The sequence below is a fragment of the Poecilia formosa genome, unplaced genomic scaffold (genome assembly GCF_000485575.1).
Source record: "Poecilia formosa unplaced genomic scaffold, Poecilia_formosa-5.1.2 Scaffold54, whole genome shotgun sequence".
Classification (NCBI taxonomy): Eukaryota; Metazoa; Chordata; class Actinopteri; order Cyprinodontiformes; family Poeciliidae; genus Poecilia; species Poecilia formosa.
In genome coordinates, this window is record NW_006799993.1 from 825847 (window position 1) to 842057 (window position 16211).

The 16211-nt window shown below is 39.1% G+C and overlaps 2 protein-coding genes across 2 annotated transcripts in view; one reads left to right on the top strand and one right to left on the bottom strand.

Annotated features, from left to right (window-relative positions):
• Positions 1-2335: 2335 nt before the first annotated feature.
• Positions 2336-5683, bottom strand: commd8 (COMM domain containing 8). The gene is made up of 5 exons (XM_007553065.1): positions 5550-5683; positions 3538-3693; positions 3305-3457; positions 2848-3003; positions 2336-2456 (listed from the first exon to the last, which is right to left on the bottom strand). The coding sequence occupies exons 1-5, from the start codon at positions 5592-5594 to the stop codon at positions 2436-2438; spliced, it is 531 nt and encodes a 176-aa protein (XP_007553127.1). The 5' UTR covers positions 5595-5683; the 3' UTR covers positions 2336-2435.
• A 52-nt stretch (positions 5684-5735) lies between these two features.
• atp10d (ATPase phospholipid transporting 10D) overlaps positions 5736-16211 on the top strand; it is a 28264-nt gene continuing 17788 nt past the window's right edge. The window contains exons 1-3 of the mRNA XM_007553066.2: positions 5736-5993; positions 10095-10444; positions 12618-12812. Coding sequence (XP_007553128.1) covers positions 10176-10444; positions 12618-12812 — 464 coding nt within the window. The 5' untranslated portion in view covers positions 5736-5993; positions 10095-10175. The remainder of the gene's footprint in view (positions 5994-10094; positions 10445-12617; positions 12813-16211) is intronic.

Here is a 16211-nt window from a genome sequence, read left to right on the forward strand (position 1 = left end):
GCTTTGTGGTTCATTTATTTTCACTTTGCTGTGCAAGGCCGTGTTTTTCAGCCAATTTTCCAGAAAATATTTTGTCAGCATATGCCCTCAGTCCATGCATCAAATGATTAGATGCGTCCTAATAGCTGAGTTAATGAGGCTGCTAAAAGCCTAAATGTGTCCCTGTGCACAGCTGAATGAGCAGCTTCAGCACGTTAAGTAATCATTATCTGGAGGGAGATGACGTCAGAAAATACTTGTAAAGATCTCTATTTCTCTTTAAAAAAAAGACCAATATCACCAGTTGTGTTTGGGGTTGTGCTGTCTTGTTTCATTCGAGATGGTGACCACTACTGCCACCTGCTGTCCACAACCCACGGGTCAGGTGATTCACCACAATTCAGGAAGTAAGCCCAAAAAAGTTTCTTATGCGTTTGTCTCAGTTATATGTAACAGTAGTCCCGCCTGTATCACAGAGACAGGTTTGCGTGTGTGCTAGTTGTCTTTTGCAGAGTGATTACATGATATCAAAATAACTCTCATTCAATACAGTTTATTTGATGTGTAAGTTTTTTTTATTGTTGTTGTTCTTTTGCCATTACTCAACCAGGAACATTAAGTGTTGAAGTGTAGGATAGAAAGTGCATGCTAGATCAAAAGAAAAAAAAAAAAAGAACCAAAAAATACTCTGAGCCAAAACTTGGATTTGTGCTATCAAATTGTGCAAGTCAAGGTTTCAGAGAGCTATTTGTTTTTATTTAAGATTTTAACAATAACTCTTTTAGCAATAACTCTTTTAGAAGGGCATCTGTAAGTATTTTATAGTGAAACCTGCGGCTTGGATTCCAGCATGACTCTGCTCGTGTGAGGGGTCAGGTCTTTGCAGAAAATGAGGCAGCGTGCTGATGCCATTAGCCCAGTTAGCACGTCTGCAGCTGTCAGCACTCAGGCTCTTTCCCATGATTAACTGGACACTCTGGAGTGAAGACTAACATCATTACCACATTTAACTTGGCTCTGTCTGTCAGCATTTGTTCCAATTCTCATTTATAATCAGTCAGACTGACCGGGAAACTTTAAACATTACCTCCACCGTCTCATAGCTCCTCCTAGCTTCTACCCCCTTCTTCTACTTTGTTTTCCAGCATGCTGTTCTTGCTGAGATCTTTGCCTGCTCTTTTGGCTTTGAAATATTTGATTTCCTTGCATACAGCTACAGTTTGTTTCCAAACCAACGGCAATTCATCTGCCAGTGGATTTTCTTTTTCTAGTAGGGCCACAATTTAAGCTCTATTGATGAATCATTTTTTTTTTTTTAATCAATGACTTCTGATAACTCAAGCTTCATTTAAAACATCCCAAACTGGCAACTCTGCCTCTGTGCTTCAGGTTGTACAAGGTTACTCTTTTCCTTGAACCCCATTGTTGCTTCTGTAGCAACTCTGTTGCTGTTGACCTTTTGGTTCTGTGAGCCATTACACACCTTGACACATACTTTTAGTCTGAGAGTCAGAGATCACTGTTGTTAGGGTTACATTTGTTCACTGAAATTCCTCCAAATTTCTCCCTGAATATGGTTTCATCATATTCAGGATTGTTGAGGAAGAGAGGGGAAATCCAGTCCAACTTTCTTTGACAAACATTGTTGCCAGATTGGTTTGTCAACACATTGGTTGTCTTAACAGGCAGCATAGTGGCACAATTAGTGGCACCGTTTCATTGCAGAAAAAAGGTCCTGGGTGAATTTTGGGTGCGCTGGCAGCCTCCCACAGTCCAAAAAGCTGAGTTAGGTTAATTGGTTTCTAAATTAAGAGAAAGGTGTGTGTATATAAGGCAGTGTGTCCAGGATGTATTCCGTCTCTCATGCCTAATGATTGTTGTAGATATACACTGGCCTCCTAGAATGGTGATATTCTGAATAAATTTCACACTTGTGTCATTATTTCACTTTGTAAGTCTAACAATCAGGACAAATAATTTTCCTAATTGTCCATTCCTTTAGATCAGGCTGATGAAAATTTGCAAATGAGTTGACGAGACGATACATTGAATATATTTAAAAATCTCTCAGTAGGCCGGGACATTCATTAACAATGGTTTCAACGTTATTTTCTGGCCAAATCTTTTTTCATATTCAAATTTCTAGAGGTCTGAATTGTTATTCAAGCTAAATGGATGGATTGTATGAAGGATGATGGAAATTTGATAAATTACAGGATTGATGGGTAGATGAATGAATGAACTGATGGAGCAGGTGGATGGACGGGTTACAACATCAATGGATCATGGAAAAATGGTGTGGATGATTGAATGACATCCTAACTTTTCGATTGATCTTCGACAAACATCCACCGAATCAGAAAGGAAAAAAATGGATTTTATTATGGAACAAAAGGCATCAAAAACATTAAGTTATTATTACATCAAAAACATCAGCTTCTTTTTGGATCAGTCCATCATTTCAGCTGCAGCACCACCTGGAAGACATTTAAAAAAAGACTGTCACATCACTTAGGACTAGAGATGAATTCCAAAGCAACAGCTTCTGCCTTCACTCTCTTCCTCAAGAAAGACTTAGAGAGAATCTTGTGATAATGCTGCCCCCTAGTGTTTAAACTGCATCAGTTTTCAGATGACATCGTTTAGGCACTTTAAATTGCCTTGTTGCTGAAAATGTGCTTTACAAATGAAATCGCCTTGCCTAGGTTTAAAACCTAAACTCCATTAAGCTGAGGAGCGACATGAAAGTGTTAATCATGACTGGAGTGTTCATCAGCATGAGCCCATGTAGAGCTGCACTCAGGGTAAACAGGGTGTCATGTTTCGCAGTCACACGTTGATAAGGTGTCACGTTCCCTTTGTGCGTACCTTGTTAGCAGCCTCTAGTGAGCTGATGAGCGTGCTCACTTCCTCTCTGTTCAGCTCCATGGTGATGGGCCGAAGCGCTCCGTTCTCCCTCACATCCAGACAGAGGCTGAGGAGCGGCGTGTTCAGAGACGAGATCTTATCGCTGGACAAAGCCAGCTGCAGAGGATGAAGGGAAATAAAGGCTTTGCAGAAAACTCAAAGCAGGCAGATTTGTGCAAAGGTTTTGTTCATTTAGTGTAAGTTTTCTGCAAGACAGTGTAGGGGATGCTTCAACATTCCTAGTGTTCCTGGTTAATGTTTGGGTTTAATGTTGGCACAAGGAGCAGGGAAACATGCTATAAGAGCCTACTTTTAATAACTAAAAGAGCTTTGCTTTGAGGTGTTGATTATTACCCAAGACACCCAGTTTAACTCATTAGGGATGCAGACCAACACCAAATGCTGATGTCTGACTGACCTTCAGCTGCCAGTCAAAGTCCTGCAAGGTTGCAGAGGAGATGCTGCTGGTTCTGTCCAGCAGAGCACGCCGGATCTCCTCCCATCGTGCTCTGAGAATGCTCAGCACCGCCTCGGCGTGGCTGTGATCTGCATCTGACAGTTTAGCCAGGACCTGCACAGAACCAGCAGGACAAGATGTGACGGCCTGAGCCGAGGGGCGAAAAAAACGCCGGCCTCGCCTGCTCCGCTCACCTCTTCATCGGGGATGTCGTTCCCCACCGCCAGGCGGAACAGGCTGGTCAAGAAGTCTAGTAGCTGCAGCCACTCCTCCAGGCTCCAGGTGGTGCTGTAATCACTCCTGCATGGAGGCTCCCGCCCACACAGCCCATCCACCACTCTGTGACACAGCTGGAAACATCAACAGCAGATCAGTGTTTCCCTTTGACTTTGGCTGATTTATATTTTAAAAGGAGAATAAAGGAAAGTTATTTTTTGCCTTTAATCTCAACTGTTCAATATTCAGAAAGAAAAAAAATAAATAATGATGCATCAAACAGTCAGTCATTTTTTTCCACATGTGCTGTGATGTGCAGGTGAGACACTGAAAAACTCTTCACTGAAAACGTTTTTTCACCCTTTAATGCAACATGTTTTCTGTTGCTCAAGGAACAAATGAAACTACAACCACTACAATTCAAAACTACAACCACTGATGAAGTAATCTATAGCACTTTTTTAATTATTTATGTTCATAACATTAACATTAAATTAAATCAAAGTTTACATATGACTTTGAATGAGTTGTAGTTGATTACAAGAAGACCTGAAATCAGTATCATTTGGTAAAACACTGATCAGTTAATCAAAAGACACAAGCAGGTGTTTCTAGAAATGTAGATGTTTTTATTTTCAACAAAATACCAAGTATCAAGTCTGTGTACATTTTTACCCATACCTACTGTGCTTGGAAAGGCTTTCATACTGCTTCAACTTTTTCATAAGGTGTCACATTATATCCACAAATATCAGTACATTTTTTTTAAAGAATTTGTGTCTTATTATCACCACAAACTAATGCATACTTATGAATTAAAAAGAAAATCAAGATTGCATTCAATGCAACTCACTGCCTTGAATGTGAAATTTAACCTCAGTAAAAAAAAAAATACAGATGTGGATAAAGTTGTGGAGAAATTTAAAGTTGAGTAAAGTTGTAAAACAATATCCCAATTTTTGAACGTCTCACAGAGCTTTGTTCAATCTACCATTCAAAAACAGAATATGGCACAACTGCCAACCCGCCTAGACGTAATCGTCCACCTAAATGAGGGAAATGATGTGTTTCTGCTGCTTCCACACAGCTTATTCAAATGGGTGAATGTATTTCTTCGCATGTCATTGAGATCTACAGGAATCTGGCCCATTTGTTTAGGAAAACCTCTACAAGATGCAGAACTAACTGTGAACACCTCACAAAGGGCAGGGAAGGAGAGCATTATTCAGATAAGCAGCTAAGAGGGCCATGGTGACCCTGAAAGAGTTTCAGAGATCCACACCTCTGGTGGGAAAATCAGGGCAGCTATTAGTGATCCATGTCTCAAATCTGGCCTCTATTGAAGTGATAAGAAGAAAGGTTCTGTAGTAAAAAGTAAACAAAATGCAACATTTTAGCATCCATGAGTCGAAGTAATGAAGAATACACAAAAATCTGAACACTGATATCTTTAGGGTGACGTCAGCATTATGTCATCCGAGACAGTTAAGCAGTTAAGATCATCCAGGACAATCCTGGTAGACCACAGAAGCTACACAATATTTAAGACTTGGACTGAGGTTCACCTTCCAACAGAACAACAACCCTAACAGTACAGTCAGAATGACAACTGCATAGATAGATCGTAGTTCATTTGTGCGTTAGAATGAATAAACTGCGATGTATGGACCAGTCAAAGTCCACACATACATGTCGTTGTTGTTTTCCGGCAGTCTGACTGAGCTGTAGATATTTTGCAAACACTACTGGCAAATATTTTAGTCTCGAGGTGTGCAACACCGTTTGGAGATGTGTCTAAAAGCAGAACAGATCATAGCAGTGAAAGGTGGTTCTGCAAATACTGACTTCGATCACATTAGATGAGAAACAAAACGTCAGAATCTCATAGTTTAAAGTATAAATCAGGTTAATAACATTGCATTTGGTTTTGAATCTCTTCACACATATTTTATCAAACATGAATCATAACTCAAATAAGTTTCATGCTCACTTTGACACAATCTGTTGCTGATATTCTGCTCAGAATCTCCATCATATTTTCACCCTCTTCCGCCAAGCTGCTTCTGGTCAGCTGATCTCTATCACGTGACTGGACGAGCCGCGTTCACTTGCAGTAGGAAAAATACTGTCACCCCCCGTCAACCTTCAAGTCACGGGAAATAGAGCGTTGTTCAGTTCCTCTCCGAACAGAGGAGCTGTCTCTTTGCCTTTTGAGACAAAGCGCCGCATGTACCAGTTCAAGTAGTTGCAAACCCGCCCGCAAAAAGAGGAGAGGAGCGTGTTCGTCACCACTTATTTACCAGGGGACGTGTCTTGCATCCTGCTTCTTTTAGTTTCAAGTCTTTTGTTGCGGCTGAAACTCCAGAGATGTGACCGAAAAGATCCAGCCGACAGCAGTCGTCGAGCCCGGCCACGGATGGAAACAAACAGCTGGGTACGTAAAGAGGAATAAGGGGTAACGGGAAGCTGGTTTCCAGGAGGAAGACATGAGTGGAGGCTCGGAGGTTTGTTTTGTTCACAGCTACAATTCAAGTGATGCTAGACAGCAGGCCTCCGTCTGTCCGACTGTCCTGGAAGTAAACAGCGTCTTTTAGGTTCAGTAAAACTGTTATGAAAAAGTCCTGACATCTTTGAAGGGGGTGCGAGGTTTATAGACTTCCTGTAGGTATTTTAGAAATCTTCTTTCCTTTTCTTTTCTTCTCTTTTCTTTCTTTCTTTTTTTTTCTTTATTTGGACTTTGGCAAATTGATGCGTAGTTTCAGTTCAGTTTCTTTAATAGATTGTTCGGGGTTTTTCTGTCAGGTTTGTACATGAAATCTTTGCCCCTCCCTTGTTTGCAAAATAAATCAGACTCAGCTATACTGGATGGAGGATGTGTAAACAGTCATTTTCAAGTGTTCTCACAGATACTCAGCTGGATTTAGTTCAGCACTTTGACTGGGCTATTCTATCGAGTATGCTCTTGCCCTAACTGAAAGTACGTTTGGTGGAAGGGAAATCTCCAGCTTCCCTATTGTTGCTTATGAAAGGAATAGTGTTTTTTCTTAAAGGCCAAAAATGTAACGTTTTATTGTCATCTGGCCTTCTTTTATTTTGTCCCCAACATGGCTTGTCACTTTCTTTTTCAGCAATGCCTTTCTTCTTGCCACTCTTCCTTTAGGACAGGATTTGTGGAATTCGCAACAAATAGTTGTAGTATCAACAGGTTTTTACATCTGAGTTGGGCATCTCTCCTCCAAAGGCTATCCTTGCCTTTAAACATCTTCAGAGCTTAATCTGTAATGTGCCTGCTGTATCTTTTGGCCGTCAGATGTTATTTGCTCACTAATAAACCTCTGAGACCTTCACAGAATGGCTGTAAAACACATCAACTCTATTAATTATATGATTTTGGAGGGACATAAAGGGTACGAAATACAAACATGCCACACTCATTCTATTTTTATCCACAAAATAGATAAGTAAAATACACATATCATTTTCTTTACAATTATGGGCTAACTTGTGCCAAAATCCAGATGAAGTAAATAGAAATTTGTTTTTATAACATGACAAATTGTGGAAAAGTTCAAAAATTACTATTGCAGGGCCCATCCCTACTATTTAAATGTCTATCTATCAAATTATTTTTTTAAAAACTTAGAAATCAAATATTCCTCAGTAAATTTCCAGGTATTATTCTGAAACTGAGGGGAAAAGCATCCATAGTAAATAACATGCATCTAGTTCATAGCTGTTGTAGATGTTAGAGCATCCAGAACAGGTTGGTATACTCTGTAAATGACATAGGGTGTGCTGTTTGATATTGCTGAACCCTAATCCCAATGCAAACAAATGTTTAAGAAGAACAAAGACCCGTTGCTGAACCTTGGATTATGTTGAATCAGAAAAATGAAAGAACTAACCTCAGATTATCCGGAGGCTTTTATCTATCAGCTAGCCTTGACTTCAGATATGTCAGCCTCTGTTATTTAAGGAGAAATACACCAAAATCGTCTTTTGATTCAACCTTTTCCCAATGGCTGTTTATTTTCAGCTTCTACTGATAATAAGCAGGAGAAGCTGTGTATTAGCACCAGTTTTAATAAGTCAGTCTCAGAACTGCACAGATAAACCCAACTGATCTTGTGACCACACTGGCTTCACTTCTCAGAAATCCTCTTTCAGTTCTGCTTTACGTCCAGTAAGCCTGGTTTGCCAAAGATAGAACTCACATCCTTTACTTAGTGCTCAATGGATTAATATGGTTTAATTCTGTCAACAGAACTTCACCTACTGACTTTGACCTGAAACATTTGAAACCCAAACAGTGAGTTGGGGCGAGGAATTGGTTAATAATCATGATGACAGTTTCTCTTGGTGGAGTTTGACAGCATTCATTCTGCTCAGCCAAACTCACAACAATGAAAAAGTCAGAGGAACTTGGTGAAGATCTAAAAAGGAACATTTTACATTAACACAAGCTGGGGAAAGTCTGATACAGCCATTTCTGTGATGATCAGTTCATCCAATTGAACATAAGGGTTACAGTTAGGAAAAGTCTCCTGTTCTGGAATTGACCCCTTCAGCTTGACTAAAATATTTCAACTAACCAAAGTGGAGAATTCAAATTCTTTGTGGACAAAATGTTAATGGTCAGATGACACTAAAATTGACTGATTTGGCAGTGGCCCCCCTTTGGAAGAAGACAAGGTGAGGCCTTAAACCTAAGGACACTTTACCAATTCTCAAGCAAGGTGGTGGAAGCTTCATGCTGTGGGACTGTTTCACTACTAGTTGCATTGCCTCTAGCTCATGGAATATTAAAGAAGGAATACCTCAAATAAACTGCTAAATGGGGAAAAAACAAAACAAACTGTGTTATGTGTGTAACTGGACAACATTATGCTAACATACACCCAAACTTATTCAGTTCTGAGATAAAACCTTTATGGACTTTGTTTAAAAGCTGAGCCAATGCCAAGAAACCTGCCAATGAAATTGAACTTTACCACTTCAACCAAAATGAGCGGTCAAGTATCCAGCCAGAATTATGTCAGAATGTTAGCTATTGCTACATAGCATTAAGTAGGGGTGCAAATTTCTAGGAGATATTTGACCTTATACTTACAGGGATGTATACATGTTTGTTTAAATATATATTCTTAACCACATGGAAAAATCCCTAATTTAATCAAGTTTTTAAAATAGACCTCAAGACATTGTAAATCAAGTTAACTTCAATGCTGTGTTATTTTAGGTTTTAAAATACTACAGGGCTAGTATTTTTACAGTAAAGCATTTTATTGACGGATCCAAAATATTCCAAAGTTTAAACATTAAGCTGTGCTGCGAATTGGGGCAGTGGAGACGTTTAAGCCCTCCTTTCCTGTGATCATCACAAACAAGAATTCTCCTTATGTCATCTGTAAATAAAGCAGATGGCATAAGTGAAGGTTAGCAGGTTTGGCCTGTTGCACGGCTGCAGAGAGTTCTGACCTAGATGAGCTTTGGACTTGAAGAAGAAAATGTCATTTGTTCTGCAGCCAAGATGGCAACTAAAGGCATTAGATTCTCATCATATGATATGACTGAAAGAGCTGCTGCTATTCTGTTCATACTGTCACCGCTGCAGGAAAAAACAAAAAAAAACAAAACGACTGCAACCAATTCCCACGTGAGAAACTGAGATTTTTCTGTAAAACGTGAGAAAACGGGAAAAATTAATAAAACTGATGGAATAATTTGAATATAGAAGGGTATTAGAGCTTCTGGGGAAAAAATGAATTCTGACAGTTTTCACAGAATTCTGAAGTTAATCTCAGAATTCAAACTTTGACCTTAGATTTCTAAGAATTCAGAATGTAATCTAAGGATTTAGACTTTAATTCCAGAATTATTTTGTTAAATTACCCTAATCCTCAATTTTATTAGACGGACAGTAGACAGGGGCATCTCAAAAACTTAGAATATTATGAAGTAAAACTCATTTTACAGAGATTGCAAAAAAAAACACATCAATTTTCTCTGAAAATGTGATTAGTATGCAAGATTGATTAAAAATAATTCAATACAAAATGTTATACTATAAAGTATGTATCACAGTACAGAATATGCATTCGATGCTTGATCAAGCCTACTTTAAAAATGAGATCTCATGTTTTAAGGTGGAGGACCTGTATCAAGATGGTTTCCTTGCTTGCTTTTTGTCTCTTTACTGTAGCTGAAACCCGTTTGCCTACATTGTTTTTATTCTAGGAACTGTCTTCCTCTGTTGGATGCAGAAATAAACGAAAACACCTTTTGTTCTAGACGAGGTCATGCTGTCATTGTGCTGAAACAAGGGAAGAAGAAAAGGGGAAATGCATCGTGATGCGGATTGTATCACATCGCAATTGAGGCATAACTTGTTATAACTTTGTGTTGTCTTTCTTTGTGAATATTCTCTGTAGGTGACAATGTTTGTCAGTTATTTAACACGCAACCTTGATTTAGACCAGGTCATTCAAAATATCGGAGAGGATTTTAAACAGATTTATTTGTTCTACGTCCGCAGAAGCACGTCGTTGAGAGAGTTGAGGAAGAAGCCGGAGTTCCACGCGGGAGTGGGGGCCCGGCCGCAGCTCGGGCTGCGTAGATGGAGCGCTTCCACTGGGTGCGACATCGCTGTCGGCAGCTTCTGGCCGTAGACTCGGAGCGAGGCTGGTACTCTCCGCCTGATGGCCTTCTGAGCAAAAGCTCCCCTCAGAGGGTCAGCGGCAGGAGGAGGACAGTGTTGGCCCGCCACGGCCCCCACCAGCAGGAATATGAAGCCGTGTCCCAGAAGTACAAGGGCAACGGCATCCGCACGACGAAATACACTCTGTTGACATTTATCCCTATGAACCTGTTCCAGCAGTTCCACAGGTCAGTAATTCAAGATATTGATATTGGAAAAAAAAGTGGAACCATGTTTTCTCCGATGCTAATATTATCAAGATTTATTGATAATATTCTAAAATGAAATTACTCTATGTATAAAAGGTTTGTGCTAACTGTTGACTGCACAAGCTTGCTCGTACCGTTGTTTTGGCGTACAATTTCCATTTAGCAAATACAGAACACAGGAAGTTGTAAAAATGTAAGCTTGTAGAGTTTAAAGGTAGCATAAAACATGTAATTTGATAAAGCAGTTACTGTAAATGAAGGAAAAACGGCAAAACAATTTATGATCTAGATGAGATAAGCTTGGAAGCTGCACTGGAAGGTCTGTCTGAACTACTTCGGTAAGAACTTATTCTGGGATCTGAACAGATAATTAGCTGTGTCAGAAAGTTAGAAATCCAACCTTGGATTTGATTTCTGAATTGAGATCCTCACCTTATCTCTGAGGTGAATTCAGTCAACCTATGGAAAATCTTTTTTTTTTTTAATCTGTATAATATTCTTTCTGTTATGATCCACATCTTATGACCGTACTTGCGGGTTAAAATGTAGACTAAACAGAAATTTCAGAACATTTTGTCTCAGATCCTTCTTTATCAAGACAGCTCAGAGAAATGTTATCCAGCAATCCATCTCCTGTCCCATCATGCCAACATCTCCTGTCCCATCATGCCAACAATCAGGATTAAGACACCAAAATACTTAGTTCTCCACACAGCCATTCCAGAACCAACGTAGAAGAAGCATTACACACTTGACTTAAGGAGACTTTAAGTTATGTACAAACCCACAGTTAACCCTTAAAAAGCTAGGTGACTGCTTAAAGAAGGAGACTTAGGAAGGGAAACGTATCTCCAGTCTGACCTGAGAATGCCTTGTGAACCGGCAGGAGGAGCTGGAGTGTCACTGCAGCTCAGGATGACCCGAACTCCTTCCTAGAAACTGAAAGTTTCACAGATCTGTGTTCTTAAGGTAAACTTGGACTTTGTCAGAAAGGGGAAAAAGTGTTTGTGAACAGCATTTCCAAGTTCTCCCGCATATTCTCGGTTGGATTTGGGTCTGAACTTTCACTAGGCACAGGAAAATGCTTTGATCTCTTGAATGTTGAAGAGTGTTGTCTTGAAAGATGAACCTCTGCCCCAGTCTTATGTCTTTTAATCTCTTAAAATCTTACTTTCCAGGATTGCATTCCATTTAACTTCACTCATCTTCCCAGTTTTGAATGTAGGCCAAAAATGCAGTTATGAACACCTTCCTGTGTGATCATGTCCCAGAAGGTTTGTGGTTGTATCATACCATGTCTGTTTTCAGAAGATGGCTCTGGAAGAAGAAAGCTTGTAATATTGTTTTTAACCTAACTATGCTTTAAACCTCTCCACCACTGTCTCTCCATTGTGTGCTATATTCCTAGGTCTTTGAGATCCTGATTGTTAAATAATGATCTCTAACAAAGCTCTGAGGCCTTCACAGACTGTTGGATTTATACTGTGATTAAATTACACACAGTTGGACTGCATTTACTAATTAGGTGACTTCCTAAGGGAATTTGCTGTACTGGGTTTTGTTGAGGGCATCAGAGTAATGATTTCATTGAGATGCACACCACACTTTTCAGATTTGTTTTTGTAAAGTACATTTCTGTCATTTAGTTCTAATATTTTTTTTTTCTATTTGATAACGTTGTGATGTTAACAACAATTTGTGGTTGTAATGGGTAAAATGGCTTGCAGTTTTGCCACAATAACATTTATCATATGATACGACTCAGCTGTCACAGCCCTACAAATTCAAATAGTGCTCTTGAAAACATGGATTTGTAAAAAGGTTCTTCAGGACAACAAACCATAGGGTTTAGTGAATTTGTATCATTAATTTGTATCATTAAACTGCATACACTAGCTGCATTTAATTATATTTTCAAAATTATCAATATTTATTGATACTCCCATTGAATAAACAGCCGAGAAAAGAGCATAAATAACAATCGACAACACAGACAATTTTACGGTTTTCTATAAATTGGAATTTGTTGTGACAATGATAAATCAAAATTCTTACCATGACAAGAAATTGATCATGATAAACAAATGTTCTCCTTGATGGTCCCACTGACTACACAATCCTTGAAGATAACATGTTCCTTTGGTCTCCACAGGGCGGCCAACCTTTACTTCCTGTTCTTGGCGTTGCTTAACTGGGTTCCGGTGGTGGAGGCCTTTGAGAAGGAGATCACAATGGTCCCTCTGCTGGTGGTTCTCACGGTCATCGCCATCAAAGATGCACTGGAGGACTACAGACGGTACTTGTTCGACAAGAAGGTCAACAACAACTTGGTGCGCGTGTTCTGCGGGTGAGTTTACCCAAACTCAAATCTTCTATTTCCCTCCATCCAAAGCATTTGCAGTTTAGAAATGCTGCAGATGAATGAGCCTGTGTTATTTCAAGCGGAAGTTTAAAGTAACATGGTTTAAATGAAAGGGAAACGACTGAATTAAAACATGAGCCGAAATTGAAATTAGTTTGTTTCATTTTGATGTTCAACAGAGCAAATAAAATAAAATAAAATGGTGGTTCAAACAAATCTACAACAGGAACTTTAAGATCTTAGGTGAATGTTTGCTGTCTGACAATGTTTGGGGAACATGCACACATACTTTGTGCATGTGATTAATGAAATGGCTGAATATATGCACTTGAAAAGATCAACTTTTCACACTTTTCAAGTGCATATGCTCTGTTAGGACCATATGGAGCAATCAAATCCCTGATGTTTTATGGAACTTTATGGTTAATGACTTCATATGTAAGAAAGAGAATTTTAAATTCTTTTCTCAAATGAAAAAGAAGCCAATAAAGAGAAGCTGAAACTAGAGTAATTTAATCTCTCCTTTTACGGTATTATTTTTAACTTCCAACACAACACTACTTGAAATAGTTTATCTGGATCTGAATTTTACAGAGATTAAAAAAGGAAGTTCTGGAAACTCACAAAGTTCAATGTCATAAGATCAAGGTTCCTTACTTTAATACTGAAAGACATGTTAATGCCATCTAGAGTTTTTTTCTTTTTTTCAGATACTGCCGTGTCTGAATTTAGCAGCAAAAAATGTAAATTCATCCAGGGTTTTATGCCACCAAGAAGATAAGCCTGGTTTTATATTGCAAATTTAATTACAGTTCTTGATAATATTTGCTAAATTTGGTGTGACGAACCTTTTATTGTACTGATGTATTACTTTTTGAGGTGAAATACAGGAAAAATACAGGATGCACCTGCAGCACTCTTGGAAGTAGTTTGTCATATTTGCCTGAAGTTTCACCCATTTTATAAAATAAGAAAAGTTTTTTGGTTGTATTCTTACTGTGTGTGTATTTTTTCTGCTCCAGAGATATTAGAATTTAATCAAAGATTATGGATTGGTTTATGTGGTTGACAAAGGCTGTAGCTTCATTACTTTAGGTCTGGACAACATATCCCACAATTTCACAGCTCAGTGCTGAGAGATGTTTCTAATAGTCTGTAAGATTAAGCCAGAAAAGCACTTAAGCAGTCTGTGAGAGCTTGCTTATGGTTTCAATTAGTTTTAAGTAGTTTTCACCACAACATGCAGTTTGCACTATCTACCACCTTGTTACAATAAATGAAACTGCTCTTGGCTGAATGGGCAGTATGGCTAATCCAATTTGCTAATAGAGTTTACAGTCTCACCATGTATAATTTTATATGAGAAAAAGTCTAGAAAAACTAATATTGCTGGTATGAAATGCTGGAGCTTGAGTTGCTTTAAATCTGATTTAATAATTATATTTATGTATTTTTTTCTGCAAATTGATTTCAATATGACTTCTGTTTGCTTGAGGTAAGTTACCAAATAGCAAGGTATGTCCTGGGACTCAGCACATACGTTATACTTGCCACAGCACATGAAATTGTTGACCATTTTTTTCTGACAACTTTTAAGAAGAACTCGACACTATAAGTGCTATCACTGGAAATTCAAGTGACGTCAAAGTAACTTTTTTTACAACCTCTGTGCATGCATCTTGAACAATCTAATCTTTTTTAATGAGAGAGTGCAATTTGGGTATCAGCATGATTTCCCTGGACTCCTAATTTAAGGTAATGTTGCAATATCTGTTGTGCATTGAGGGTGTCTACAAAACTGCTTTTATTCTCTCTGGACTGCTTTTCTTGAGAAGTTCTCTTGGTGGGGGTGAAAAGTGGACTCAAGGAAGGTTAGGGTAAGGATTCAAGGAAGTAGGAAAGGATCCAGATGGGCAAGATCTGGATCTTGCTTGTTCAGTTTTAAAGAAAGAAAATACTTACAAAGTGGTCCTTAAGCATACCTTTATCCCCATCTAAGCTCCTGGAAGTTAGTTTTCCTTTTTATCTCTATGTTGATCAGGAAGTCACAGTTGATCTACAGCTTTGTATTTAATGAAAGCCATTTCTGTAGATCTGCACCTCTGATCTTTGATAAGTTTCTTCAAAGTAATTGGAAGCACGTGGCCTTTTCAGCTGCTTGACACTCCCTGTTTGTTACATTTGGTTGCATTATCCACCAGTCTTCGGAGGTGGCTGTAAAAGTTGAACCTTGGTCTTGCTCTGTGGAGGAGTGGCATCGAAGCGCGTCATTCATGCCAGTAACTCTTCCAATCCAACCTTTTCCCGGTGTTTCTGTGCTTCAGCAGGATGTGGTGGACAGACCAAAATAATCTGATCCGGATAAAGGAAGAACAAATTCTAGATGATAACTACTCCTTTGATAGAACATTGAGAACAAGAGGGTAGGATTTCAGAATCACAGACCTCTAGGTTGGATTTTACTGCCGCAGTAGACCAATGTATAGCTTGGAGCGGCCGACTGGGACATACAAGGAACACCTGAAGAAGAGGAGGACCGTAGTACCTTCCTTCACTGAAGATGAGGAGCTGAAGCAACTTCTAAAGTTATACCAAAGCAACAGGATCCGGACCACAAAGTATTCCTTCCTGTCCTTCCTTCCCAAGAATCTGTTTGAGCAGCTCCATCGGTTTGCCAATATTTACTTTATCTTCCTTGCTGCCTTAAACTTTATCCCGATTGTGGAGGCCTTTCAGCCAGAGGTTTCACTGATTCCCATTGTACTGGTGCTGTCGGTCACAGCCGTTAAGGACATCTTTGAGGACCACCGCAGGTTTAAATCGGATCGCTTTATCAACAATCTCCTCTGTCAAGTCTACTGCAGGTTTGTCCTCTTTCAAACTTTAACAGATTTCCTCGAATTGGAAGTAAGAATCTCCCCCCTTTTACTTACCAAAACTTCTCTCCAAAAGTTAAAGACTAACTCTTCTGGCTTGAAAAGTTCTAGAAGGTAATGACAAAAAATGTTTGTTTCTTAGCACAGTTAGTGCTATAAACTTGGTTTATTTTTAACAAAGATAGCCAACAGTCCTCCACTAACCTAGAGAACAAAGGTACTAAAACTAGTTTGATCTTTTAGAGCAGGGGTCCCCAAACTACGGCCCGCGGGCCGGATCCGGCCCGCCACGTCATTTGGTCCGGCCCCCTGGAAAAAGTTTGGGGACCCCTGTTTTAGAGAGTCCAAATAAGCTGAGCTTGAATTTAAATGTTCACAGGATGTTGATGTCTTTGATGCCAATTGAATTTGTTCTAGAAATGAAAGTATTGAAAACTAAAACTTTTTCAGCTGTTTTAGTTTTGACTCTTCTACGAAGAACAAATATACCAGAAAATAAAAGGTAAGG

What these genes read in the sequence shown, in the direction of transcription:
- commd8 (XM_007553065.1), bottom strand. Translation starts at nt 5,594, where the DNA reads ATGATGGAGATTCTGAGCAGAATATCAGCAACAGATTGTGTCAAA. An exon ending in ACGACATCCCCGATGAAGAG is followed by an intron (nt 3,458 to 3,537) that starts GTGAGCGGAGCA and finishes GGTTCTGTGCAG; the next exon opens with GTCCTGGCTAAACTGTCAGA. An exon ending in CACTAGAGGCTGCTAACAAG is followed by an intron (nt 2,457 to 2,847) that starts GTACGCACAAAG and finishes AATGTCTTCCAG; the next exon opens with GTGGTGCTGCAGCTGAAATG.